Source organism: Pinus tabuliformis, chromosome 1_2, assembly GCF_031772625.1.
Source record: "Pinus tabuliformis cultivar Carrire ecotype Pingquan chromosome 1_2, CPIR1, whole genome shotgun sequence".
Lineage (NCBI taxonomy): Eukaryota > Viridiplantae > Streptophyta > Pinopsida > Pinales > Pinaceae > Pinus > Pinus tabuliformis.
This window is the reverse complement of record NC_142298.1, coordinates 570,002,440-570,029,835: the sequence shown is the minus strand read 5'-3', so window position 1 is coordinate 570,029,835 and position 27,396 is coordinate 570,002,440. Positions and strand designations below refer to the sequence as shown.

General features: G+C 35.7%; 1 protein-coding gene across 1 annotated transcript; it reads left to right on the top strand.

The window, feature by feature from the left end:
* Nucleotides 1-5,578: 5,578 nt before the first annotated feature.
* LOC149206880 (uncharacterized) lies at nucleotides 5,579-6,016 on the top strand. The gene has a single exon (XM_089397818.1). The coding sequence runs from the start codon at nucleotides 5,579-5,581 to the stop codon at nucleotides 6,014-6,016; it is 438 nt and encodes a 145-aa protein (XP_089253944.1).
* Nucleotides 6,017-27,396: the final 21,380 nt, after the last annotated feature.

Below are 27,396 nucleotides of genomic sequence, written 5' to 3'. Positions count from 1 at the left end.
GGGTTTGAGTGTGATGGAATGGAAATCTCGTCTTCAGAAAATTATTAGTGTTCCGACCATATGGCTTTGCAGTTGGACGCATTCTATTTTTTTTTTCTGCCCAATTAGTAGCCCTTTGGACTATCATGATGTACTTAGTTGTTATTTATATATGTTTCGGTTATGGTGTTTTGTTGTGTGTGGGAACTTTGCATCTGGTGTCTTTTGGAGGAATCTATACCCGATAATGACGAGTTTTATTTTGAGGAGGATTAATATCCTCAAGGAGCAATCTAGAAAAACAATGTAACCTTAATTTTTTGGGTAATATAAAGCATTAATTTACAAACAAACAAAAAAATTTATAATTATATAAAATTAATAACTAAACATTTCACCAACATCTATTCAATCATTCTTATATATATATATATATATATATAATTGGACTATAAAACAAAATTGCATGATAAACTTGAATTCCTTTTTCATTGATATAATATACATTTAAATACAATGTTCTAACTATTGGATTCATCTTTCAAGGTTTTTTGGACTCCCAATAGCACTTTATATTGCACACCATAACCGTAACAGATTAGATGTGTGTGTGTGCATTCTAAATGAAAATAGGTTGAGCTCGTGTTCATTTGACATCAGGTCAATTTTGACCACTACCATTATATCATTTAGATGCATTGCACACCTCCTAAACACAACACATAGGTGATGTGAAATTTAAACTAACATCATTAAAAAAAAAAAAAAAACCTTAACATACTTTATCACAAATTAACTTACACCCCTGAATATAAATATAAATTTAATATTAATAATAAATAACTCAATAAATATTAAGTAACAAGAAAATGATACCTGTCTCTGGTTAGGGTGCGAGAAGATAGTTGGGCACTATCGAGATTTTAGCCATGGACAGAAGTTTAATGAGAAAGGACAATGGGTGGTTGTTTTACGACCCTCACATACTCGCCTTTAGCTGCAAGGTGGAAACGCACATGGTTTACATTAATGGTGACTAAAGAGGTCGACCAGACATTTCCTTGCCAGGATTTTATGCTATTAGCTCAGGTTGTTTGGAGGTATTGTTTTTGGTATTTTCACAGGTCTACTTGCAGTCTTTTGGTTGCATGCGAAGGTACCTCTAGAGGTCCGCCATCCAGGTGTAGACAGCCTTACCCTCTTCCCTATGGATGGTGACTACGGGTATGTTAACTCATTGTGTTTTTCTCATGCCCTTATCCTTGTGATTCAATTCTATCAGATACTTCACTGGAGATGAGTTTCTGAGATGGTGTCTTGGGTTAGAAAGGAAATCTTCCATGAAATTTGGGAGGAAATAATTTTTTTCTCTGATGGGTTGTCTGGATATAATATAATTGTCTCTGTCTATTATGGAATTTTTCTTTCTAGATGTGCATGTATTGGGGGTCTAAGTAATGGAATTTGGTCTATACTTCTTGCATGGGTGATTTTTTCCATTATCTAGTATTTTTTATGTACTTGTTTCCCTTTAAGAAGAGGGGTCTCCTGAGAAAGGATACACCCGAATGGATTCTGGGTTTTGCTTCAAGAAGGCTCAAAAAGCCATGGGTTGCTATGTTCGGCCTGTCTCAAGCATACTCAACTCATAATCATGGGAAAAAATATGGTTTATAGCCTTAAAGCTTATAGTTATGTGGTATTCTACTATGGAAATTCTACAGGTTTTAATTATCATTGTTTACGCCAAGACCCTACACTAGTTTCTCGCTTTAAGCTAGAGGTATTAGCATTTGATTCCAAGTTTTCCTTTCACCTTCATGGTTGGCAGAGTTGCAATATGGTGTGTCCATCCTTTGGCAGAGACACCTTGTCAAGGGGAGGTCAGGGGAGGAATTAGAGTGTTGGTTAGAGGCGCGGAGGAAACCAACCCTAGGCACGTCCAACTAGGGGATGGGGTCATAAATCCACCTCTAGCCTTATTCAAGACGCTATCAGGCCTATCAAACTGATACGTAACCTCATATCCGACAATTAATCTCTGGGTGGGAAGAAGATTTAAACCAACAAGAAGCAAGCATGGATTTGAATGTGGAGGAATGGCGAGACCTGATGCCAGACCCTGGACATTCCATAGGTCGGTCCTCTCAATACAAACAAATTTTTTATCTTTACTAGTTGATGAAGAATATTGTGGCTAGAGCCTTGGTGACTCCTTCAGTTGGTCCCTCCAAGACTGATCCCGAACTCCAAGAAATTCATAAGGAATTTAAGTTCATACAATTCCAGATTCAGCAACAGAATGCCCGCCTCAGCTGCATAGAGAACCATATTCCACATATCCCTCAGATGAAATTGCTAGGTTATAGTGCGAAAGACCCAACACCTGTGGACTCGTCCGATGAGTAGTAGTATGATTTGCATAGTTTGACTTTTTTATTTTTTCTCTGTATAGATGAAGGCTCTGCAGACTTTGATATTATGTCTTAGTTATCCAATCACTAGGAGAATTAAGGATAATTAGACATATATAGCTATGATAGACAGTATCAAACTCTTTTGTTTTTGGACGACTTATAATAGAGTAAAGTGGCCAACAGACCTAGTTTCCCAATGGGTAGGTTGAGGCCACTTAACCATATGGATATGGATGTAACGTGCCTGTTTTTTATGAAAATGAATGAAAAAGGTCCTACCAAGCTTATAAAAAAAAAAATATCTGAAAAGAAAATAATACCTTTCCTTATATATATGCACTTACTAATAAATCATTATTTAATTATAATTGATTCCATCCTTACCCACACAAAAACAATCAAAATAGAGGGTCCTAGAAACCTCCCATGTGATATATCAGGGACCTGAAAATATTGATAAAAAAATAAACCTTGTAAAGTTTATGTGAGTCAATGTGAGTCGAGCCACTGCCATGAAATGTAATTTTATTTATTTATTTTTAATTAATATCACATACATCCAAGGTAGGAATTTAAAAGTTGAAGCACTTGTTGGTTTCTGTAAATCTAATATTAATTTTAACACATAATGTTGATAACTAAATAATTTTTTTACTATATTTGAAAGGAGCCATTGCCATGAAATGAAAAAGCTTTTTTGTTTTTTTTTTTTAAATTAACAATGCATACACCCAGGTAGGAATTTCAAATTTGACGCACCCGTTGTTTTTATAGTTCTAATATTCATTTTAACACATAATGTTGATAGCTAAAGAAAATTTTTACTATATTTGAAAGGAGCCACTGCCATGAAATGGAAAGTTTTTTTATTTTTAATTAACAAACCATACACCCAGGGTAGGAATTTCAAATTTGAAGCACCAATTGGTTTCTGTAATTCTAATATTCATTTTAACACATATTGTTAGTAGCTAAAGAAATTTTTTATTGTATTTAAAATGAAAATCAGCTTATAACAAGCAATTTACTCGTAAAATTTCATCCCTACATATACCTTCCTTCCCCTTTTTAATCATTAATTAATGACCACTTACTTTGACTTCCATAACCATATGAATTTAAGATAATGGTAATTTTTTTTTGGGAGTTGCATCTATTTTGAAAACACACATAATTATGACAATACAAATAATTATGAGTGTGTGGTGTTGAGAAACCTAAGGCATAAGAATTAGGTGATTTCTCTTTTATTAATGGCTGCTTGTGAATTCTTTTTACTTGTTTAGATTAGGATCTTCTTCATGTTAGATTATTAGTGTTCTTGTTCATCAAATAGTAATTAATGCATGAACATAAGTACACAAGAGACATAACATGTAGGCTATGAGCCAAGGCCAAAGCCTCTCACTCTTTGACAGGAAACCCCACACAAATTCTTCTTATAGAGATTCTATTTGATGAATACCAAGACCAAGATCCTTGTCCTAGTAGCCACTTCAAGACCAAGACACACATTCTCTTGTCAAAATTCTTCTTGACTATTCTTCCACTGAGATCTTGATTATTGCTTTGATATCGAGATCTTCATCACCACCTTGACATTGTTTCCTGTACAAGCCTCTTATCACAGAGATATGACACCTTAGTCCACTTTGATATGACACTGTGACAAAGGTACATATCACTGTAAGGTAGCATCTAGTTGTCCTTTTATCTTCCTTCGATTGATTCATTTTAACCTCTTCACTGCCAATATGATCCGAGCTTCTGTCTCGTTGCCACCTTAGACTTGTTGCCACTTTGATCCATGATTCTAGAGGGATCTGATTCCCTTCAACATTTAGTCACCTATATTGTCTGAAATATAGAGAGACATTTATGTGGAGATCCGAAACTGTCTTGTTGTCTTATCCATCCGAAATATAGAGGGATATGTATTCCCTTTGAATGTGATTACATCTGACCCATTTACTACACCCATCTGAATCCTATCCGAATTCCTTTTTGCCTTCTCCACCAAAAAAATAAAATAAGAGACATGTGAAGTTTGTTCTAGAGATCTGAACTACTCTCTATAACACCCATCTAAAACTTCATAGAGATCCGAAAATCTAAATTGTGTCTTTATGCAAAGAGCTTTCCCTTGTATATATAGTGGTGTGTCCAAATATATAAGCCGACATGAGATTGTGAACCGATGTGTCTCCATTATGTGAGTTGACATGAATTCATTTATTCATCTTGAGGCCGACATAAGAAGAGGACTATGTGCTTGTCGCTGGAGGGATATTTTACCATATTACATTTGACATATCTTTATACATGACATTGACTCTTTGAAAAACCCTAAGGCTCTCAATGGGATCCATCTAAAATAAAATCACTTGCTCATGAAACCCATGAATCAAGGCTTACAATAATAATTTTATTTTTCTTCATTACATCATTTACAAGAGGCATGCTACCATAAAACAAGTAAAAAAAGCGACGAGAATAACTAGTTGGGGAGAATTAGGGAGGAGGGTTCAACCATGGCGCATGCGCAATCAAAATCAGGGATTTTTGTAGGCCTTAGCAGAGGGCATGTAGTCACTAAGCGCGAGCTCGCTCCTCGCCCTTCCACCAACAAAGGGAAGAGGAAAAAACGGACAGATTTCGTGAGGAAGTTGATAAGAGAAGTAGTCGGTTTTGCCCCTTACGAGAAGTGGATCACTGTGCTGCTAAAGGTGGGGAAGGATAAATGTGCTCTTAAAGTTGCAAAGAAGAAGTTGGGAACTCACAAGAAGGCCAACAAGAGGCGAGAGGAGATGTCCAATGTCCTCAGAAAGATGATGGTTTCAACTATAGTCAACGCTGGTGTGGATTTGACGGCGGTTTTATGGAAGCAAGCCCATAAAGACACCATTCCGAGGAACTGGAAGAATGGTCTTGAGGAAATAGAGTCACCGGCGGAACAGATGACATTCCTGGAAGGGCAACAAGAACGCAGATCCCGGTGTGGCTCCTTCAGTTACAAATGGTTCAAAGCCTATCGACCCAAAATCCCACCTTCTGACACATACCCTCTGAGTTTTATGGATAACAGGAAGGAGTCTGTGGAAACCATAATGATGAAAGAAGCACGAAAAGTAAGTATGAGAGCAGTCTCAAATGGAGATCCATAGTCCGCAATTCGGGGATTAATGGATAAGGGGGCGATTTGGGTAACTTTGGGCCTATCGCGACCTCCATTCAGACATTTGCCTAACAGAGCAGCTAGAGAAACTCAGCCAGAACCAGAACTCGGCCACTCAGCTTTTTCTCAGCGTTTGCAGTTAACCCTGAAGGAAATCTCTGGGAATAAAACGATGTGCGGAGAATCTGAAGCGGATGGGCAAATTTACACTCAGCTAGAACCAGAACCTAAATCGCTGGTAAACCCTCTTCCTTTTCAAGTTTTTATTAAAACCCCTTCGGGGAGGACACATCTAGTTTGGGTACAGGTAACCACATCTGTACAGCTCTTGAAGAACAGTATCTTCCAGCATACTGGTTATCCTACAGATTCACAGGTTTTGATCTTTGGAGGCAGAGTACTCCAAGACTACAAATCTCTTCTGGAACTACAAAATCTTACCTGAGTCTACCATCACTCTCAACCTGAGGCTGAGGGGAGGCGCGGCAGACCATCGCAAAATAAATCCTCCAGGCAGTGGCATAGGAAGCAGCACAACAAAAATTCCAGAAACACATCAAAAGCAAAAAAGTGCAGGGTTATCCTTCAAGAACATTCTCGAAGGAAAAAAACCAGCTACAACAACAAAACAAGCTGGCACAACACCTGCCCCATACATTGTGGAACAACTGAGTTTTACCCCAAAATTAAATATGGATACACTAGAGACAGATGAGTACTGTTCATCTTTTGAAAAACAAGCATTAATCTGCAGATTCAACTGTTTTTGGCCCAAATCTATGGACCTTTTCCTTTGGGTCTTCAGAACCTGGACCAATTCATGTGACATTCATCTCTGCTCTAAAGGGTTCTTTATTGTTAAATTTTGTACAACAGAGGAAAGGGATATCATTATGAGGGAAGGACCATGGTTCATGGGATCCACGGGTCTCTTCATTACTCCATGGTTCCCAGAATTTGATCCAAATACAATGGTAGTATCTAGGATGTTGGTCTGGGTTCGCCTACATAACCTTCCATTACATTTTTGGAGCCAACAAGTCCTCTCTGGTATAGGCAACACTATTGGGCGATTCATTAAAATGGACACAGAAAGAACGAAGGAAAAAATTCACACATTTGCACGCATATGTGTGGAAGTAGATCTCAGCAAAGGACTACCAGATCAAATACATCTAAAGTATAAATAGAGGTGTTGGACACAGATTCTAGATTACGAAAATACTGCATTCAAGTGCAGAATTTGCCGCCAAATAGGACATCTTCAAAATACATACCCAGAAGCCAAGAAAGATATGCGTAAGAAGAAGAAAGTAGGAAAACAGCCCAAGGGATGGTAATTTCCCCCACCAAACCCGGATGACCCTGATGAGGAGGAAGAAGAGGGTAAGGAACACCCCATTCCCAAAGAGAACAATCAGCCACACAAGGAACCAGAAACCGAGGAATTAGTATCACAAGATCTGATGGACTCTTTGTCGGAGAAGATACCAGATACAATGGACACTAGTGGAGCCAAAAGACATCACACTTCAGACCACTCAGATTCAGACAAGGATAATCCTCGTTTAGTGGAGGACACTTCACTTGCACTTGTTTCGTCCTTGTTGACTCAAGGGGAGTGGCGAAGGGTCGAGAAGAAAAAGGGGAGAAAAGTCTAAATTTTCTCCCTAACTGTATATTATTTTCTTTTTGGTCATTTTCTTTCCGGTTTCTTTCTTTTGGACAACAGCTTTTGACCTGCTTATGGATATGCATTTCAGCATCTACAAAATGTAATTTTCTTATTATTAATAAAATTATGATTTTTCCTAGGGGAAAAAAACATTTACAAGAGGCACAATTACATGCCATTATGAAGACCGAACCTAGTTACACTTTTCAACACTCCCTCTTAACTAGGGAGGTATTCATAATGGTACTTGGTCATTCTCAATCTGAATAATTTATCATAAGAAGAATCAGATTGGTAACCCATCTGTCTAGCATCATATCAACCAACATTGTCACATAGCAAGGCCTTGAGTAACATCTATATCCACATGATCAAAGCACAATGTTGGAGAGAACAATGATTCATAAAGACCATAATCATTGTCTCTCAAGGCACATACTCCACCCAAGTGTTCACAGAGTATGACCTTCTTTGGAATATTCTTATCTTGGATACCCAATCCTCAAAGAATAGCGGTTCACAAATACTCTTATCTTGGATGCCCTATCTCATCCTCAAAGAGTATCGAATACCAGATGATACCCAATCCCCCATTCTGTCTTCCCAGGTGAAGACTTGATCCAGGTGGATGTTGGTGGCCACCCACCTATCCCATTTGGACCCCCACAACTGTCTCTTTTAGTTTTTCACTTTCCTTAATTATAGCGCAGTTTACTATTTTTAGCAGTTTTTCGGGTCCTAAACTTCCGGAGCCGTTTTGAGGCCCTAAACGACATTTTTTGGGAAATCCACCGCCAGAGATTTTTCTGATAAAAATCGTCTTTTCTGTTGTATTCCTCGGAGAGATCTTTCCAACGGGCTCTCATGTGCGTCAAACGGAGATAATACGACCAATTCGTGACCCCGGGAAGTTGGCTGTCCAACTCACCCCAAAACTGGGCCCACAATTTGGTGTTTCATCTTCTAGGGTTAGGTTTTGGAATGTGAAGGGTTTTCCATTGTTTCTGAATAATAAATAGGCCTTCGAGCCTCATTGTAAAAATAGTTCGAAACAGTTCAGAGGCATGTAGCCGACACATCTCTTCTCAGAGATAAGCTACCATCGCCCTAGCTGGGTTATTTCTATTTGTAAGCATATTTTAGTATTCTCCATTAATGAAATGAAGTATTATTTTCGCTGCATCTCTGTTTTTATGGTTATCGCATCTCTGTATTTATGGTTATCTCTGTAATCTATTGCGTTCCTGCTTAAATCCGGATCAAGACTAGAATGATGTGTCTATCTCTCCCTCTCAATTAGGGAGGACATATCAATTCCAATAATGGAATGTACTCATTCCTACAGAAGGAATGTACCTAATCTCCCTCTTAGCTTAGGAATTTCCAAGTTTATTCCAAGTAAGAAACTTTCTTCCATACTCCCTCTTGATTAGGGACCTACAACAGCTCCTCGACCAATTTCTTGAAGAGATCCTTCCTTCAATGTCATGAATTTCTTTGTCCAGGAGTCTTCATATTTTGTGGCTTCTTTCATAAGGCACGAACCATCCATCACTTTCATCCATGAGTCAGTGATGTCATCATTCCTTTCATCAAAAAGTGATCCATCAATATTCATCTGGCCTTGCTTCATGTCATGCTACTTTCTTCATGCCATATTTTCGGAAGGATCTTAGATCCTTCTATATGGTCCTTTTGGAAGTCATCCGCAATTATTCCCTTTAGCAGTCCTGCATAAGCCCATCTAGATATTTTTTCAAAAATAAGAAATGAACACAGATCAAAATTAACTTTGTGATCGTATTTCATCATGACATCTTCCTTTAGATATCAACATCCTGCATACATGTTGACACATCTCCTAAAGATATCCATTGTCAAGGGTCTCCATATTTTTCAGACTTCCATTAGAGTCTTCATATCTTTCTAGGAGATTTCCTAGTCAAATGTTTCTTGGTCTTCTGGATGTTGATTGCCTTTACCATGGTTGCATACCTCACAATCTCTTCCTTCTTTTCACACATTTCATTCCAAAAGCTTCTAATCAAAGTTCCTTAATTGTATTCAATCATCTCATACTTCATATGAGGACATATTATGTTGATTCCATCTAGTGTGACCTATGCCTTCCTGCATCCTTTCAGTGGAGGAGATCATTTTTTCTTTGATCATGCTTCTCAAGATAGAAGTAGTGATCCATGTTACCTGCAACCATATGACATGACATTATAATATTAAATACAAATATACATACCTCATTTACCTTTAGGTCATCTAGGCTTCTTTAGTAGCTTCCTTGATTGAAAATATCTTCAACCCCTTTATCTGCTACATCTCTCATGTCATCATACCATCATCCCATGAATTCCATAAGTTGGAGTTCCTAATGAAACACTTGCTTCCTTTCTAGATCGGTGAACCCTCTGATGAGGATTCCATCAGAGAATCTTGAGGATCTTGTATATCCCTATCCAGTAGATGTTTCCTTTTTGACTCGATGTATGATGAGCCTTGTCTTGGATGACTTATTCCTTTCCTTAAGTTTTCAATGAGGTTCCCAAGAGCTATATCCTTCATATTTTACTGCCAAGGATTTTGTTCTAGACATCATTCATGTTTCCTATGGTGATGTCATGAGCTCTTGTTTCTAATGCTTCCATGATGCCATGATGCATCTTATTATGTATTATATCCATATCATATAACATAATATTTAGAATCTATGTCAAGACATTTTATGAGGGAGACTATCTCAGCATAGTAGAGATCTCTTACTTCCTCTTTCCTTGAACTTCTTCTCTTCAGCTTCCTCCACTTCTTCGATGAGATGGGCTTCTTCTCTTTCTTTTGATATTGTCCCTTTAGGATAATATTTCCTATAATGTTCATAATTTTTACATCCATAACATTGAATCTTAGCTATGCTCTTCTTTCTTTTTTGAGGACCAAATTTTCCAAATTTACCTTTGCTTCCTACAAATGTTTGTGTCCTTTAATCTTCAACACTTTTTCCCTCAACATGACTTCTTCTATCTTGCATAGAAACCACAAGTTATCGAATGAGGTAACTTTCTTATCCCCGTGGACATTTGTTACCTTGTTCACTAGTTAGTGCATTTAGAACAATGGTGATTATCTTCTTATCATCTCTCCTAGATGTCGCAGTTGAGATCTTATGAAGATAACCCTTTATCCTTAATCCCTTCAACTTGTGTAGATATTCTAAAACTTAAAAGAGATCAAAAAATATGAACTGTGTCTTTATGTGAAGACACTGCCCTTGTATATATAGTGGTATGTCCAAATATATAAGCCGACATGAGATCATGAACCGATGTGTCTCGATTATGTGAGCTGACATGAGTTCCCTTATTCATCTTGAGGCCGACATAGGAAGAGGATTGTGCGCTTGTAATTGGAGGAATATTTTACTATATTACATTTGACATATCTTTATACATGACATTGACTCTTTGACAAATCCTAAGTCTCTCAATGGGAGCCATCTAAACTAAAATCACTTGCTCATGAAACCCATGAAGCAAGGCTTGCAACAATATTTTATTTTTCTTCATTACATCATTTACAAGAGTCACAGTTACATGTCATTATGAAGATCGGACCTAGTTACACTTTTCAACATGTGGAGGAGGAACTAAGCAAGAATTATCAATAATTTATAAATTCCTTTATTATATCTAAAGTCTAAGATAATTATGACTTGATGTAATTTTCATAATATTTATCTATCTAATATTACATAAATATTTTTAAAATAAATTTGGGTGGTTTACATTGTAGAAATGAAATATTGTTTTTCCTTTGGTTATATTGTTTCTCCTTTGGTTTATCTTGTTTGTGCATTTTTCTATTTTCTTCGTGTATTTTTTCTTATTATACTGAAGAAGATAGAAGATATTGATGTAGTTTACGTTGAATTAATTTTCCCAACCATTATATATTTCATCAATGTTATTATTTTTTTTCTATTTTGCACTGAAATTCACATATATTATTTTACTTTAAAAATAAGTATAAACTTTACAACCATTTCCAAAAATATCAAATGTATGCAACTCACAAGCAACATCACCACAAGACGTGTGTTCGTTCAAGAGAATTCTACCACCCAACCATCAATATATGTTCAACCAGAAAAACTATTATACCTACTTATGACTTAGATAGCAACAAGTTATTTGTAATATACCAAAATAAATAAATTTTAGTTCTCAATAATAATTATAATTAGAAAAAGTTAATGCAAATCAGTTACGACTTTTCACTTATGGTTGTATATAAATGTTGGTTGATTTTCATTGTGAGGTAATGTCACTTGAATAATAATTTTAACTTATATTAAATATACATAAATTAGGTCCCTTCTAGTATGTATCATATCCAACTAGAACCCCATTTCTCACTAATTCACATTTTCTCACCTATCCATGCACTCAGAAAATCTAATTTATTACCACTTTGTTGAATAGAGGACACAAACAAAATCTACTATCGTAGAGAAACATTGAAAATAAGTAAATAAACGACCACATGAATTACACAAGTGAGTTGTGGCTTACGAAATTCATATGTTTGAATTACTTGAGAGAATACATATAACTCAACAAAAACTTCTTCTAGAGATATCCTCTAAGGGTATCTTGGTTTGCTAATAATAATCGCTTTAGATAATCTTAACTCTTCTAGATCTTTCTATGTGCATATTGAGACTCTTCTACATGTGCATGCTTCTACATGCAGAGCAGAACTAAGAGTCTAATAGTTAACATGGTATAAAATTTCAACACTCCTCTTTAATTACTATTGTTAATCATCAATAATGCCTCTATGAGCTTACAAAATTCATAACACGATGGCCTATTGGTATAAGTCTCAACTAGACTTACAACACTCTTAGTTTACTTCCTTTACTTTTGTATGTTGATGCAACTTGTCCTTAGTTCTTTTCTCTACAAGTTTTTTCTTTATTTTTCTCCAAACATTATAATATGCAAAACTACTTTTCCTTTTTAGCATGTAGATTTTGTTGACATTATGATGCATGTGTTGTACTTGATGGAAATCCACTTGTAGCAGAACAACTCACTTGTATATGGTAACTAGATGAATCTATAGGAGAGATATCAGATGTGATAGAATGCATGGCAATTGTGTTTACAGATGTGACAAAATGCAGGGCAGTTCAAAGGAAACATTTCAAAATTAATATGGCAAATTACAGTGTAATAGGTCTATTTAGAGGTAACAAGGCATTGGTATAGAAGAACAGGAAGATGGAACTAAGGTCTATTGATCAGAATAAAGAAGGTAAAGGAAAAGGTTGATGTAAAGCAGTTTAAGAAGTATACACAAGTCCACTTAGTCAAAACATTGTATACACGCTGGTCCACAAAACGAAAAGAGCGTATACGTATACATGCACTCCCACAGGAGGAAAAGAGCGTACATGTTGGAAACCAAGGTTTTGGTCCGAGGTATTTGGTCAAAGGTATTTGGTCCGAGGTATTGACCCTAGGTATTTGGTCCAAGTTACCGGTCCTAAGTGGTTTTGGTCTGAGGTATTGATAAAGGATCTGAGTATATAAGGAGGAGAAGATCAAAGGGATAAGTGCACAAGTAATGAATATCTTATGAAGTGTTAGATCAAAAGAAAATATGAATGTTATGGGTTTCTGATGCTTTGCTTGATCTAGACTAAATATGCACCTGAGATTTAGATGATAGATGAGATCTAATGATGGATCAGGATCATAATGACTTATCATTATGTGATCTGATAATGGATGGGCTAGATATGATTGCTAACACATGTTTTATCCTTTATATATGATGATCTGGGTATGTCTGAAGTCGGGAATTTCATCGAAGTTATAAGTAAGTATTTGCAGATCTGTATGCTGGTTCGCTTTTGTGAAGGCGTGTATACACGCTGGTTTGGCTCTTCCAAGTAGCATATGCAAAAGAAAATCTTGATACTCAAGGATGACTGATCTATCAGATTAGTGCTGCTATTTTACTGCTATTTGTCAATGAAGTCTTCTTAGATCTGAATGTAAAACTGAATGCATAAGGAGTTTGGAATCTGATTGACTGATTGTATAAATGAGAAGGGTGATCTATGTTGTTGCCTATGTAAAGCTCTGTAAATAGACAGTAGATGGTCAGTATATTGTTGGTGGGTACAGAATTGATTCAGAAGTTTAATGTTTCAGTAGTTTTGAAGGTATACGCAGGTTTGATTACAGGAAGTATTGTATACACGCAGGTTGGGTTCAGTAAAGTAGCATGTACATTCTGATGCAAGCTGATTCTGAATGATGATGTAGGTTTCTAGGTTCAGTATAGTGTTCTAGTGACAGTGATCTTATTGTTCAGGTTAACCTATTGTTGGTTGATGTAGTTTGAGTTTCAAAGTTTCTGATAGGTCCAGTATGAAACTTTGATGAAATGAGGCCTTCACGTGTATTGTTGTGTACCAGGAGCATCCAGTCTGAAAATTTATGAAACGTGATCCCTGGAGGAAGAGAGAAGGTATAGCCTTCTATAGGTTGGCGCCTACATACTAGTAATCACATTGGCTAGTACAAGAGCTAGGGGTTGCAGCTCCCTTCCAGTAGAAGTTGGAAAATGAGAGAAGGTTGTAGCCTTCTGCAGGTGGGTGCCTACATACTAGTATGATTCTGCACTAGTAGAAGATTGTAAACATATTTTCTTATTATTAAAAGAAGACAGAGACGACAGCAACAGGTGGTTTTCACCCACATTGGGTTTCCACCTTAAATCTTGATGTTCATGTGTGTTTCTTATGTGTGATGGTTTATTCTATTTTTACTGCTCTATTTAATAAGTTACTGATGCAAGGGTTAAAGATCAACACATGATAAATTTTCTAAATCATAAGTTTTCTGGGTGTATGCTAGTTTCTCTAATCATAGTTGCGTGTACACGCTAGTTCACTTTACAAAAGTAGCGTATATAAATCTGGTTGAGAAAATAAAAATTATTGATCAGATAATACTAATTCACCCCCCTCTCAGTATTATTTCCAACACAACAATTCATAATTTGATGATGATGCTGAAGATTGCTAGACAATTGTGTGTTCTTAATGATATGTCTAATTTTTTGGGTGAACACTTCACCCATATTTAGGGTGAAGTGTTCACTCGAAATGTTGGACATTTCATTGAGAACACATAGTTGTCCAAAAAACTTCAGCATCATTATCCTATTTTTCTTCTTCAAATTTTATCTATACTCTGGTCATCTGCTGCTTATTATGCAAGTTTTTGTACTTCAACTACTATTAATTGAACATTTATGTGAACCTTTGTAAGATATAAAAAAAAAAAAATCTTCATTTTCTTTCATCTCCTCTTCCATTATAGCAACAACTTCAACAACCCTGATAGTTGCATTCATTTTTGCTTTCATTCTTCTACTACAATTATGACAAATTTTTCATAGCCACTTTCATCTTCATCATACTTGGGCTTTGCAATTCATTCTTCAAGAAATGCTAATTCAACATTATTTGCAACTAGATTCTCCTCACATTTTTCTATTGCTATGAAGGTCATTTTAATTTCATATACAACTTCAATTTCATCATTCACATGTGAATTTGTATAGGGGATTTCACTTTCTTTACCATATTCATGCTCTACATCTTGTACATGCATTTTTATTCCACAACAAACTTCTTTATAGTGTTTAGGACAAAAGTAGTCTCCATTTTTCATTATCATTGACTACTTTAACAACTCTTCCACAACTTCTCTAATTATTTTTTCAATGTCAATAATACCTTCTACTTCTCCTATTACAATAGTCACTTCATCATCAATTGCAATTCTATATGAATTAGCTTGATTTTGATTGATGTCCCCCCCCACCTTTCCATGTATGCCATTTCCATAATACCAAGCCTCCTTGGACCTAGTTTCTATTGCAATTTTGGGAAGAATATTATCATCCAAGTATTGTTGAATAAGAAACAATGTAGTTGCATCATCCTTCTTGTGTTCCATGAGCCAATCCTTTTGATCTTGAATAATGGCCCCATAGACTACTTGATTTGAGGGTTCTTCAAACCCATTCAAGACAACGTCCCATATACTGTTGGAAATAATACTGAGAGGGGGGGGGTGAATCAGTATTATCAAACTTTTTTCAATTTATACAAATATTTGCAGTTCTGACTAATGAAACTTGTGTATACCTTCCAGAGTTATAATTTAATATATTCTTCAGATGTGGATCATTAATATGAGTGTCAGAACTGTATAACAGTAAACAGGAACAAGAAAAATAGAGCAACCAATCACACCAAAGAACACAAGATAGAAGGTGGAAATCCAATGTGGGTGAAAACCACCTGCTGCAATATGTCTCTATCTTATTTCAATTAGAAACTTCTTTTTACAATGCTTCTGTACTGGTGCAGTCTTATACCAGCACACAGGCTTCAACCTGTAGAAGGATACAACCTTCTCTTTTCTCTCAAGGACTACGTTTCATGAATTTTCAGACTGGATCCATGAATATCAATCAAACTGCAATTAATCAACTTCCTTGTGCAACTACGGAATCAATAAATTCTCAGAACACAGTACCAGTAACCAGACACTAATTCAAAACCCAGAACACAATAGTAACAGAAAGAAGCAGTTAAAACATATTTCAAGAAAAGTCCACAACTTCACCAATAGAAACCTGCGCACATCCGCGACTTCTCTGAGTCTAATCTGTGGGTCTCCGCGCCCACACTGTGTCAGTCCTGCGAACTTCGCACCTGCGGTGTGCAAAACCTGCGAACCTCCACACCTTTTCCTTGATATACCTGCGGATCTCCGCACTTTCTCCTTCACTGGCCTGCGGATCTCTGCACCTGCACCGTGTCGCACCTGCGGTCCTGCGGTTATAGAGTTTTTCAGACTTCAAGTATACCCCAGACTATCAAATTTACAGATCTGATCATGCGCCAAGGAGATCTCGACCCATCAGTAGATCCGCCTTATAAAGCTCAGGTTTCTCCTTGATTCAGATCCAGCTATCACTCACCAACCAATCACCAGAATTTCAGATCTTGCTCTCCTTAAGATATTCAACACATGAGTGCTCAGCCAAATGATCTCCTTTCCTTTTTATAGACAAGCCCTTACTCAAACCATGGACCAAAACCATAGAAAGCCAATACAAGGGACCCAAAACCGGGGTTCAATACTTTAGAAACAAAAACCACGGACCAAAACCATAGGATCAAAAACGTCAGACTAAATACCATGGATCAATCATAAAATTTCCCACGTGCGCGCGCTTCTCTGCATGAAAGTGTGTGAATTTGACGTCCGCACTTTTTGTTCGGAGAACCTGCGGGTATGTTCGCACCTCTTGTTCGAAGCACCTGCGGGTCCGCGGCTTTTGTTCGGCACACCTGCGGGTATCTCATTTTCTATCATTTTGAGAGCCTGAACTGTGATTTGCCACTTGAGTGAGTTGCCATCAAGGACAACACTTATGCCATAGCGCCACACCTGTGTCATAATGCCAACATATACCTTCTACACTTATTCTAGTTCTCATCTTAATGTTCCAAAAATCATAATTTTTACTAGAGGAACTAGGAGGTGGTGGCAGATAAGAATTGTTGAAAAAATCCATGTTGATAATTATTAAGGGAGCTCATTCCCTTCTCCAAGACCAATGAGGAAAAGAAGACAAATTCATAGAAAATTACGTGAATTAATAACAAACTTTAGAAAAAATATTTTATCTTTTTTCTTTAATCTCTCTATATTCTTTAACTTTCCTTTCTTTTCTTTTTTCTTTTTTTAATCCTTGATTGCCCATGTTTTAAGTTTTTATGCAATATTAAAAAAAAAAACAAAAACAAAAATATCCCAAACCATATAATCTCAAAAAATACTCAATAACAAATCAATGCTTGATAATTTTCTAAAAAGTCAAAATTGTATAATACCATGCAAAACAAGGAAATTAATCTTGCATAAATAAATATAGGATGCCTTGTTCTTTGTTAAAGTCTTTTATGATCACTCCACTCCTTTATTCCTATAAACTTGGGCTAATCTAATAATTGAGCTAGGTCACCTCACAAATCATGATAGCTCATAGCTCGCAATGATTCTCCTTATTCCTTTGATGGATATGGCATCAGTTACAACTAGTACACCTGATGCCAATTCTCTCTTGTGGCAACCTTTTCAAAAGAAACTCTAACTTGAATCATCAATAGTAGAAACCCTTCACATGACTAATGAAGGATTGTTGTAACCTTTCTTTAGAACTTGCCCTCATACCAGCCTAATGGACAAAGGAGACAATAATTCTCATCTACAACTAAAGCAGCACACACACAAAACTCACATGAATTTTGCACTAAGCTACAACAAACAAACTTGAATGCTTCAATCTCTTCATAAAGGTGATTTAAATAAATAAAAACATCTTCTAGAGAGATCCTCTAGAAGGATATTGGTTTGATAGTAATATTCACCCTAGTTAATATTAGCTCTTGTAGAGCTTCCTACATGCATACTAAGAATATTCTATGTGCATAGTAGGATTGGGACTAATATAGTTAACATGAGTAATTAAAAAATTTCAATACAATGAAGTGGATGTACGTGGAGTGCATGGAATCTTAAGTCAGAGATGGAATGTTGTTGGATGGTGTTGTCATTGATGTCAACCCATGGAGTTGAATGGGTTTGAATTTGACCAAAAACACCATTCATTGATGTCAAATGGTTAATGAATGCTTCTTAGTAATTGTTGGATTACATCAAGATAGCAATTATACTATTGGATGGTTGAAAACCCAAGTCCTAGTGTTTGGGTTCACTGGACTAAGGATGTACCCCGACTTTTTTGAGGGTTTTTGGGAGGTCAAATCATTGAGTTTGGGTCAGAGATCTATGTCATTATATTCTCCTCGAAAATGTGTTTTGGTTGATATTTGGTACACCCTGAGAGGCCTTCTAGTTTGGGAGATATTTACAATTCAAATTGATGACCCCATTTTCTGGGCTAAAACCCCAAGGGGTAATAACATGACACCTCCTCCTACGGTTGTCAATATATGAAATTGTGTATCACTGTAACCTCACCACATATAATTTCCATAACTCCAAGAACCAAAGATAATAAACCAATCATTTACTTCACAATAGGACCATATGCACTAAGTCAATCATTGATTTCAAATTTCTAATGGAACCGAAAATATTTTTAGGCAAGATCCTCAACACAAATATTAAATAAGGTTCTTAAAGGTTAATTATTATTATTTATTAATATTAATGAAATTATATTATTTTGGTATAGTATTAAAATGATCATTCACCCATTGCACCCTTAAAACTAAAATCTCTTCTTAACTAGGTTAGCTTAGGAACATAGGTAAGTAATTATTGTTTTTATTAAAAAAGATTATAATTATTTAATAGTAAAAATATGGTGTCTTAAGATTATAACTCCTCCAATGGTCAAGTATGAAGCCCTCCGACACACTATAAATAAGATCTCTTACATCCTCCTAAAAGCATGAATGATACTTAGTATATCTTTAGAATTTCTCTGAAGTAGAACTCGGCCTTCTAAGGAAATTTCAAGGATCAATCCTCCTAAGGAAGCTAGAGAAATGAAGATCCTATTGACTGGACACAAAAGTATTTCTTTCTCTCAGCCTCAAGGTAAGTTCACTCTTAATTTGTATTGGATATTACAACCTTCCGTCCTCCCATTTAAACCTTCAGCCCCTATGAAGAAAGTGAGATATTTTATGAAGTATTAAGGGTATTTTCTCTATGGTTTCCTATTGATTTGCAGGTTTAAACGTAATGTATTTTGGTTGTTTTGTGACATCCCTTAAAACTCTTTTCATTTGGCTAATCTTTGCTAATGTACCTAGACCTTTTTGAAGCACAAATGTATGCCCTAATGAGTGGTGTTATGCTCTATTACAACAACACCTTTGGCATAACATAGTGAACCATGAAAATATGAATTCATAGATCTAACATTAATGCCTCACCATGACAATGTTAAGTTGCTTGCTTTGATTTGAATCATTTGATTGAAAATGACAACGTTGACAATAAATGTAATGGAGAGCAAGTCAAATTGACTAACAGTCTTTGATAGCTAGACAAAATTATTGATAATCCTTTGACTTGATATAACTGATGAAATAATTGGTGATTGGGCAGATTTGTGTTCTTCAGAAGAATATGTTACTTAACATGACTTAGCAGTTTTTATTTGAGCAAAACATTGCTCTTAATCACTGAGGATGTGACAAAAGTATCGTGTCTAATCTATGAGATTGTGTTAGCATGCATTAAGTAAATTGAATGAAATAGTTAAGCACCTAATGTACTTGACTAGAAACATGACAATTGATTAATACCTTAACATGAAAAGTACTATGACGAGATGCATCTATTTGACTTAATTTGTGACAGTAATACATTGCTATTGTCTTAACTTAATTATGACAGTAACAACATTGACATGGACAACAAGGTAGTTGTAAACAAGACTATGTGACTATCCTAGAATTTGATGATAGTAATGAGACTGTAATTCCTTATACAGTGATAAGGGAACAAAAATTAAAATTGACCTCAACTTGTTACATTAGTGAAACAACTACTTAATCATTGAATTATTAACACGTAAGCATATGTAGCTACTTGATAGTAGTGTTGAGTTTGACCCAACACAATACCTTAATGTTTGATTTTGACCTTATTATGATATGACAACAATATCTAGATTCGAGTTGACACCTTAACCTTGACTTAACTTATTGAATAAGACTTAATTATGATGCACTGATTGGAACAATGAGCTTATAAAGTGTCTTGACTTTAAATACACTTGATTAAGATACCATATGGCATTGTGCATTATCGTTGATCTGATAGCTAGATAAGACATTGACATTAAATTTACACCTTAACTTTGGTATGACTGATTGACCTAACCTATAGATTGAAGCACATGGACATATGAAAGTAATGACCTAGGGTTTGTCTTATAGTATGACCTAGGGTTTGTGTATAGTAATGCAATTGTAACCTTGCACGACATCAAGTGTTTAAGGCATTATTATCCAAGTGTACAACATATTGACGTAAGAATGGGTAGAAGAGCTTAACCAGCTAAGCAACAATGTTTACATGTATGTTGATAGCTCTTCAAAGACATCTTTTGAGAGCACTGATTGCAGGTCATTGGGATGACCAGAGGCACCTTGGTTTGTGCCATTATTTGATAGTAGTTCCATATGACTGCAGCTTTAGAAGGAGGTTGGTACAGTAAAGTAAAGTGTGATATGGTTGTCTGCATAAGAGCCTTGATACTTATTCATTCATGAGCAGAGTAGTGCAGTGACATGAAGTGGCAAACAATAGAGTGATTCAGTTAGGATGTACAGTGGCAATTAAGAGTGATCAGCGATAGCAGTTTGATTTGGCAACATTGGTATATAGTGTGCAGTGACAGTGATGTGCACTTGAACAGTGATAGCTTGATGTGTAGCATTATGCAGTGATCAGGTTGTGAACAATGATCTATGGCTACCAATATTCAATATCTATTCTACATATTCCTTATAGCTATTCTACATTGATTCAGAGTACAGGGGATCCAATTTGGAAATTGAAAAACATGGTCTTCTAGCTCATCAAGGAAGGTGATTGGAATCACCTTCAGGTTGTGGCCTTAGAACACTTCAAGGAAGAAGGGTGGTGCTAGGGAAATTTGTGGATTGTACAAGGCATTGTGGCATACATTCAGTTGTGGTTGATAAACTAACAGGGTAGTGAAGCATCCTTTCCGATAGCAGCTGGTAAACAGAGTGTCTGGGAACTCATCAGGTTGTGGCCTAATCTACAAGGTGTTGGGGTGCCTTCTGGTTGTAGCGGGTTATTAGGGTTTAATAGCATCCTATAGGTTGTGGCTTATGAATTAGGGGGTTGATGCATCCCTCAGTTGTAGCTGAAATATTGATGTAATTAATATTTCTTTTAAAGAGAGAAGAAGACAATTACTAGAGAGGTGTTCATGTGGTTTTTGACCCAAAGGGGGTTTTCCACCTAAAAATATTTGTGTCCATTGCTTTATCTTTATGTATTGTTATATGGTGTTATCTATTATGGATTATTATCTGAAGAAAACAATAATAATAGCAAAATTTTAACTAGTGCTATGAAAAATATTAAAAAATGTTAATTTCTAAGAAATATGAATTCACCCCCCCCTCTCATTATTTCCAACAATTTGTATCAAAGCTTGGTTCCTTCAATAACAACTTAACAACTAGAAGGTAGTTTTCAAAGCATAGAGATGAGAAAGTCAAAGAAGCAGGTTGCAATGATTTCAAAAGAAGGTATAGGTACAACAAAATCTAAAGAAAGTGAATATTGTGTACCAACCCCTGATTTTGATGTAGATAATTACTGGATATGGGAATCTAGGATGGAAGTACATTTGCATGCACATGGAGTATGGGAATCAGTTGTTTTTGGAGACACATCTACTGACAAATCTAAAAGGTACAATTCAAAGGCCATAAATGTAATTTTGAATGTTTTGCCAAATTTTGTGAAAACAAAAGTTTGTCAATGACAAAAGCTAAAGCTCTTTGGGAAAAGCTTCATAATATCTATTCAACATAGCACTCAGGTCAATATGTTATTGAAAATTTGGATCCTTCTGATTATGATGAAGAAATTGGAGAAATGAGTAAGATAAAGTTTCAGAAGAAAGTGATCAAGGTGATAAAGGAACTCAAAAGTCAAAAGGAAAAGACAACACTTTTTGAAGCAGAATTGAAGACAATAAAATAACTCGTCAAGGAAAATGAAGAGTCTAAGAAGATGATTAACAGACTTATAACTCAATTGGAATAAGTAAAGAATATAGAGCCACAAGACCTCAAGAGAGAAGTCCAACAAAAGAAACAAGAACTTGACACAACCTTTGTAGAGATTTGCAGGCTCAAACAACATATGCAGGAAGCAGAAATTGAAAGGAAGGAATTTGATCAAAGATACATATCCACAATTGACCAAAAGAAAAAGGAACTAGAAACCTCTTCAGCTAAACTAAGCAAGCTCAGGATTGATATTAATAAGAAAAAGGAATAGATACAGGTACTCAACAGAGAAGTTGAAAAGGCTTCTCTTATCAAGCTACATGTTGAAGAAGTAGAAAAAATAAGGGAGACCTTGAAAAGATGGTTTCAAGAAGATCTTGCTCAAAAGAAAGAATAACTTGATGTAGCACTTAATGAGATCAACAAGCTCAAATACATGGACCATTTACAAGTTATGGACAAGACTTATAATGAATTGGAAAAAATAACAGGTAAGGTTCCAATTGATGCAGGTACAATCTCCACATCTTCACACAGTGAGATTAAGAAGATGACTGAACCAAAGAAGAACATTGTAACTCTGAAGAATGAGACTAAAGCAATCAAGAACAAAGGATGACAACATACTACAACACCACCTCCAAAGATGAATGAAAAATATTCCAGGTATGTTCGTTTATTTAACACTTATTGTTTTTGTGTGCTAATTGTGGACATATGACCAGTAATTATAAAGTTGTTGACATGTACAACTATCAGGACCATTGCATCTTAATGAACCATTCATGTATTCACATGTATTTAATGGTTATTTCTTTGTGTGTTAACTATGGACATATGGTTAGGGATTATGAATTTTTTGGCCAGTAAAATTATTATCTACAAAACCCCAGAAGAAAGTTTGCAAGTTCTTGAGACAGATACCAAATGGCATCTTCTATAGATGACATTGAATTGTTTAAATGTCATAATCATGGACACATAGCTCAAGAATGTAGGTACGATTCAGATATGGAATATTACAAGTGTCACAATTATGGACATGTAGCTCGTCACTGTAGGAACAAAATGGAACCAATCATGAATATTGATGACGATAATAAGAAGGTTTGGAAGAGGAAATAGGTACAAGATGAATAAATACATGAAGAACAGGTGCAGGATCAACAAGAAGTGCAGAAAGACAAGAAAGTCCGAACAGAAATGCTTTCAGGATTCATAAAAGATCATGAGGAATTAGCAGTTGCTTCAGATAATGACTAAAGTCAAGATGGTCTATTAGGTGACTCACTATTGCGAATGGTTTGGCTCGCCACTACCATTGACAAACAAACAGCATGGATAAAATGGCAGCTTCAAGTCAAATATGTCAAATCTATAACATGTTTAAGGGGAGATGAACAGTCATAGGATACAGGTCTGCAATGATCGATCATCAAAGTATCGACATTAATAACAGGTTATCATACTCACCAAAGGCAATATATATGATGCATAACATGTCAAGGGGAGCACATGTAGGATTACAAGTCCATAGGGATTTTCAATAATAGACTATTACAAGAAGTCTTCTAATCAGGGGGAGCACGAGTAGAGAATAGGTCCACATGAAGCAAGCAAATTGTCAGAGGGAGTAACTCTTTGCTATTGATGCCAAAGGGGAGAGAAAAACTTGAGAAGGAATTGAAATCTTGAGAAGGAGGTGAAGCATGATGTCAGGGGGGGGTGGGGTTTACTCACAGGAGGAGTACATGTGTTTCCATCAATTACAAAGGGGGAGATTTTTGGATGGTGTTGTCATTGATGCCAACCCATGGAGTTGACTGGGTTTGACTTTGACCACAAAAAAATTCATTGATGTCAAATGGCTAATGAACGCTTCTTAGTAATTGTCAGATTACATCAAGATAACAACTATATTGTTGGATGGTTGAAAACCCAAGTCGTAGGGTTTGGGTTCCCTGGACTGGGGATGTACCTCGACTTTGTTGAGGGAATTTGTTAGGTTAAATCCTCGTGTTTGGGTCAGAAATATATTTCATTATATTCTCCTCGAAAATATTTTTTTGTTGATATTTGGTATGCCCTAAGAGGCCTCCTAGTTTGGGAGATATTCACAATTGAAGTAGATGACCCCAGATTCTGGGCTAATACCCTAAGGGGTAGTAACATGACACCTCCTCCTACAGTACTAAATATATGAAATTTTTTATCACCGTAATATCACCATGTATAAGTTACATAAATTCAATAACCAAAGACAATAAACCAATCATTGACTTCACAATAGGACCATATGCACTAAGTCAATCTTTGATTTCAAATTTCTAGTGGAATTGAAAATATTTTTAGGCAAGATCCTTAACACAAATATTATTATTTATTAATATTAATGAAATTATATTATTTTTGTATAGTATTAAATGATAATTCACCCATTTCACCCTTAAAACTAAAATCCCTTCTTAACTAGGTTAGCTTAGGAACAAAGGTAAGTAATTATTGCTTTTATTAAATAAGATAATAATTATTTAATAGTAAAAATATGGTTTCTTAAGATTCTAACTCTTCCAATGGTCAAGTATGAACCCCTTCCACACACTAAAACTAAGATCTATTATGTCCTCCTAAAAGCATGAATAATACTTGGTATATCTTTAGAATTTCTCTGAAATCGAACTTGGTCTTCTGAGGCAGTTTCAAGGTTTGGTTCTCCTAAGGAAGCTAGGGTAGTGAAGCTCCTATTGACTGGACACAAAATTATTTCTTTCTCATGACCTCCAAGTAAGTTCACTATTAATTTGTATTGGATATTACAACCTTCTATCCTCCCATTTAAACCTTCAGCCCATGTGAAGACAACAACTTCTTTTGTGAAGGGTTCAGGGTAGTTTTTCTATGGGTTCTTGTTGATTTGGAGGTTTAAACATAAATTATTTTGGTTTTTTTGTGAAATCCCTTAAAACTCTTTTCATTTGGTTGATATTCGCTACTATACCTAGACCTTTTTGAAGCACAAATTTGTGCCCTAAGCAGTGGTGTTATGCTCTGTTACAACAACACCTTCAGCATAGCATAGTGAGCCATGAAAATATGAATTCATAGATATAACATTAATGCCTCACCATGAAAATGTTAAGTTGCTTGCTTTGATTTGACTCATTTGATTTACAATGACAACATTGACAATAAACGTAATGGACAACAAGTGAAATTGACTAACAGTTTTTTACAGCTAGACAAAATTATTGGCAATCCTTTGACTTGATATAACTAATGAAATAATTGGTGACTAGGAATATTTTTGTTCTTCTAAAGAATTCGTTACTTAACATGACTTAGAAATTTTTATTTGAGCAAAACATTGTTCTTAATCATTGAGGATGTGACAAAATTACTGTGTTTAATCTACGACAATGTGTTAGCATCCATTAAGAAAATTGAATGTAACAGTTAAGCACCTAATGAACTTGACTCGCAACATGAAAATTGTTTAATAACTTAACCTGACAAGTACTATGATGAGATGCATAGCTTTAACTTGATTCGTTATAATAATACATTGCTATTGTCTTAACTTAATTATGACAGTAACAACATTGACATGGACAACAAGGTAGTTGTAAACAAGACTATGTGACTATCCTAGAATTTGATAACATTAATGAGATTGTAATTCCTTATACAATGGTAAGGGGAAAACAATTAAAATTGACCTAAAGTTGTTATATTAGTGAAACAAATACATAACCACTAAATTGTTAACATGTAAGTGCATGTAGTTACTTGATATTAGTCTTGACTTTGACCAAACACAATACCTTAATGTTTTATTTTGACCTTATTATGATATGACAATAATATCTAGATTCGAGTTGACACCTTAACCTTGACTTAACCTGTTGAATAAGACTTAATTATGATACATCAATTGGAACAATGAATTTACAAAGTGTCTTGACTTTAAATACACTTGACTAATATACCATATGACATTGTGCATTATCATTGATCTGACAGCTAGATAAGACATTGACATTAAGTTGACACCTTAACTTTGGTATGACTGATTGATTTGACCTATAGATTGAAGCACATAGACATATGACAATAATGACCTAGGGTTTGTCTTATAGTATGACCTAGGGTTTGTGTATAGTAACGCAATTGTAACCTTGCAGGACAACAAGTGTTGAAGGCATTATTATCCAAGTGCACAACATATTGACGTAAGAATGGATAGCAGGGCTTGACCAACTGAGCAACAATGTTTACATGTATGCTTGTATGTCTTTGAGGAAAAAGTTTGAGAGCATTGATTGCAAGTCATTGGGATGACCAGAGGCACCTTGGTTTGTGCCATTATTTGACAACAATTCTAGATGATTGCAACTTTAGAAGGAGGTTGGTACAATAGAGTAAAGTATGATATGGTTGTTTGCATATGAGCCTTGATGCTTATTCATTTGTGAGTAGAACATTTCAGTGACATGCAATGGTATCCAATACAGTGATTCAGTTGTGATGTACAATGGTAATTCAGAGTTGATATACAATGGCGACAATAGCAGTTTGATCTCGAAGCATTGGTATACATTGTGCAGTGACAGTGATGTGCAGTTGAACAATGATAGCTTGATGCCTAGCATTATTCATTGATCAGGCTGTGAACATTGATCAATGGCTCTTAGGTATGAGGCTATTAGGTACATGTAAGCCATGCCTTCACACCCTTCAGCACATCGCTTGAATAATTTTGCAAGTCTTACACTTCCATAACCATTTTAGAGATTTTGTGGTTATGTGATGATATAAGCAAATGGAGTGTGTGGTAGTTATGTAATGACTTGATTAAAGGCTCATGAGGAGACATATGCAGAGTCAACATAGTAAATGTGTGATAGCATGAGTGTGGGCTATGTGCAAGTTGTGTGGAGGTTCAATTCACTAAAAAGTAATTCCCATGCTATCAAACCTATTTTCCTCATAAATCAAAATCTCACCCACATAGTTCACATTATTTCTAAGATCCTAGAAAAATAGTTCTCCACTAGTTCGCACTTTCCTATACCTTCTTAAGGCTCCATTACCTTTGTAATAAGGTTATTTCTCCATGAGGAAGTCAGAAACTTCAAGAAATTCGTTAGCAACCACAGACAATACAAAAATATAAAACAAGCAATACTTTATCTACTAAAGAGTTAAGTGATAAGTTAAATGA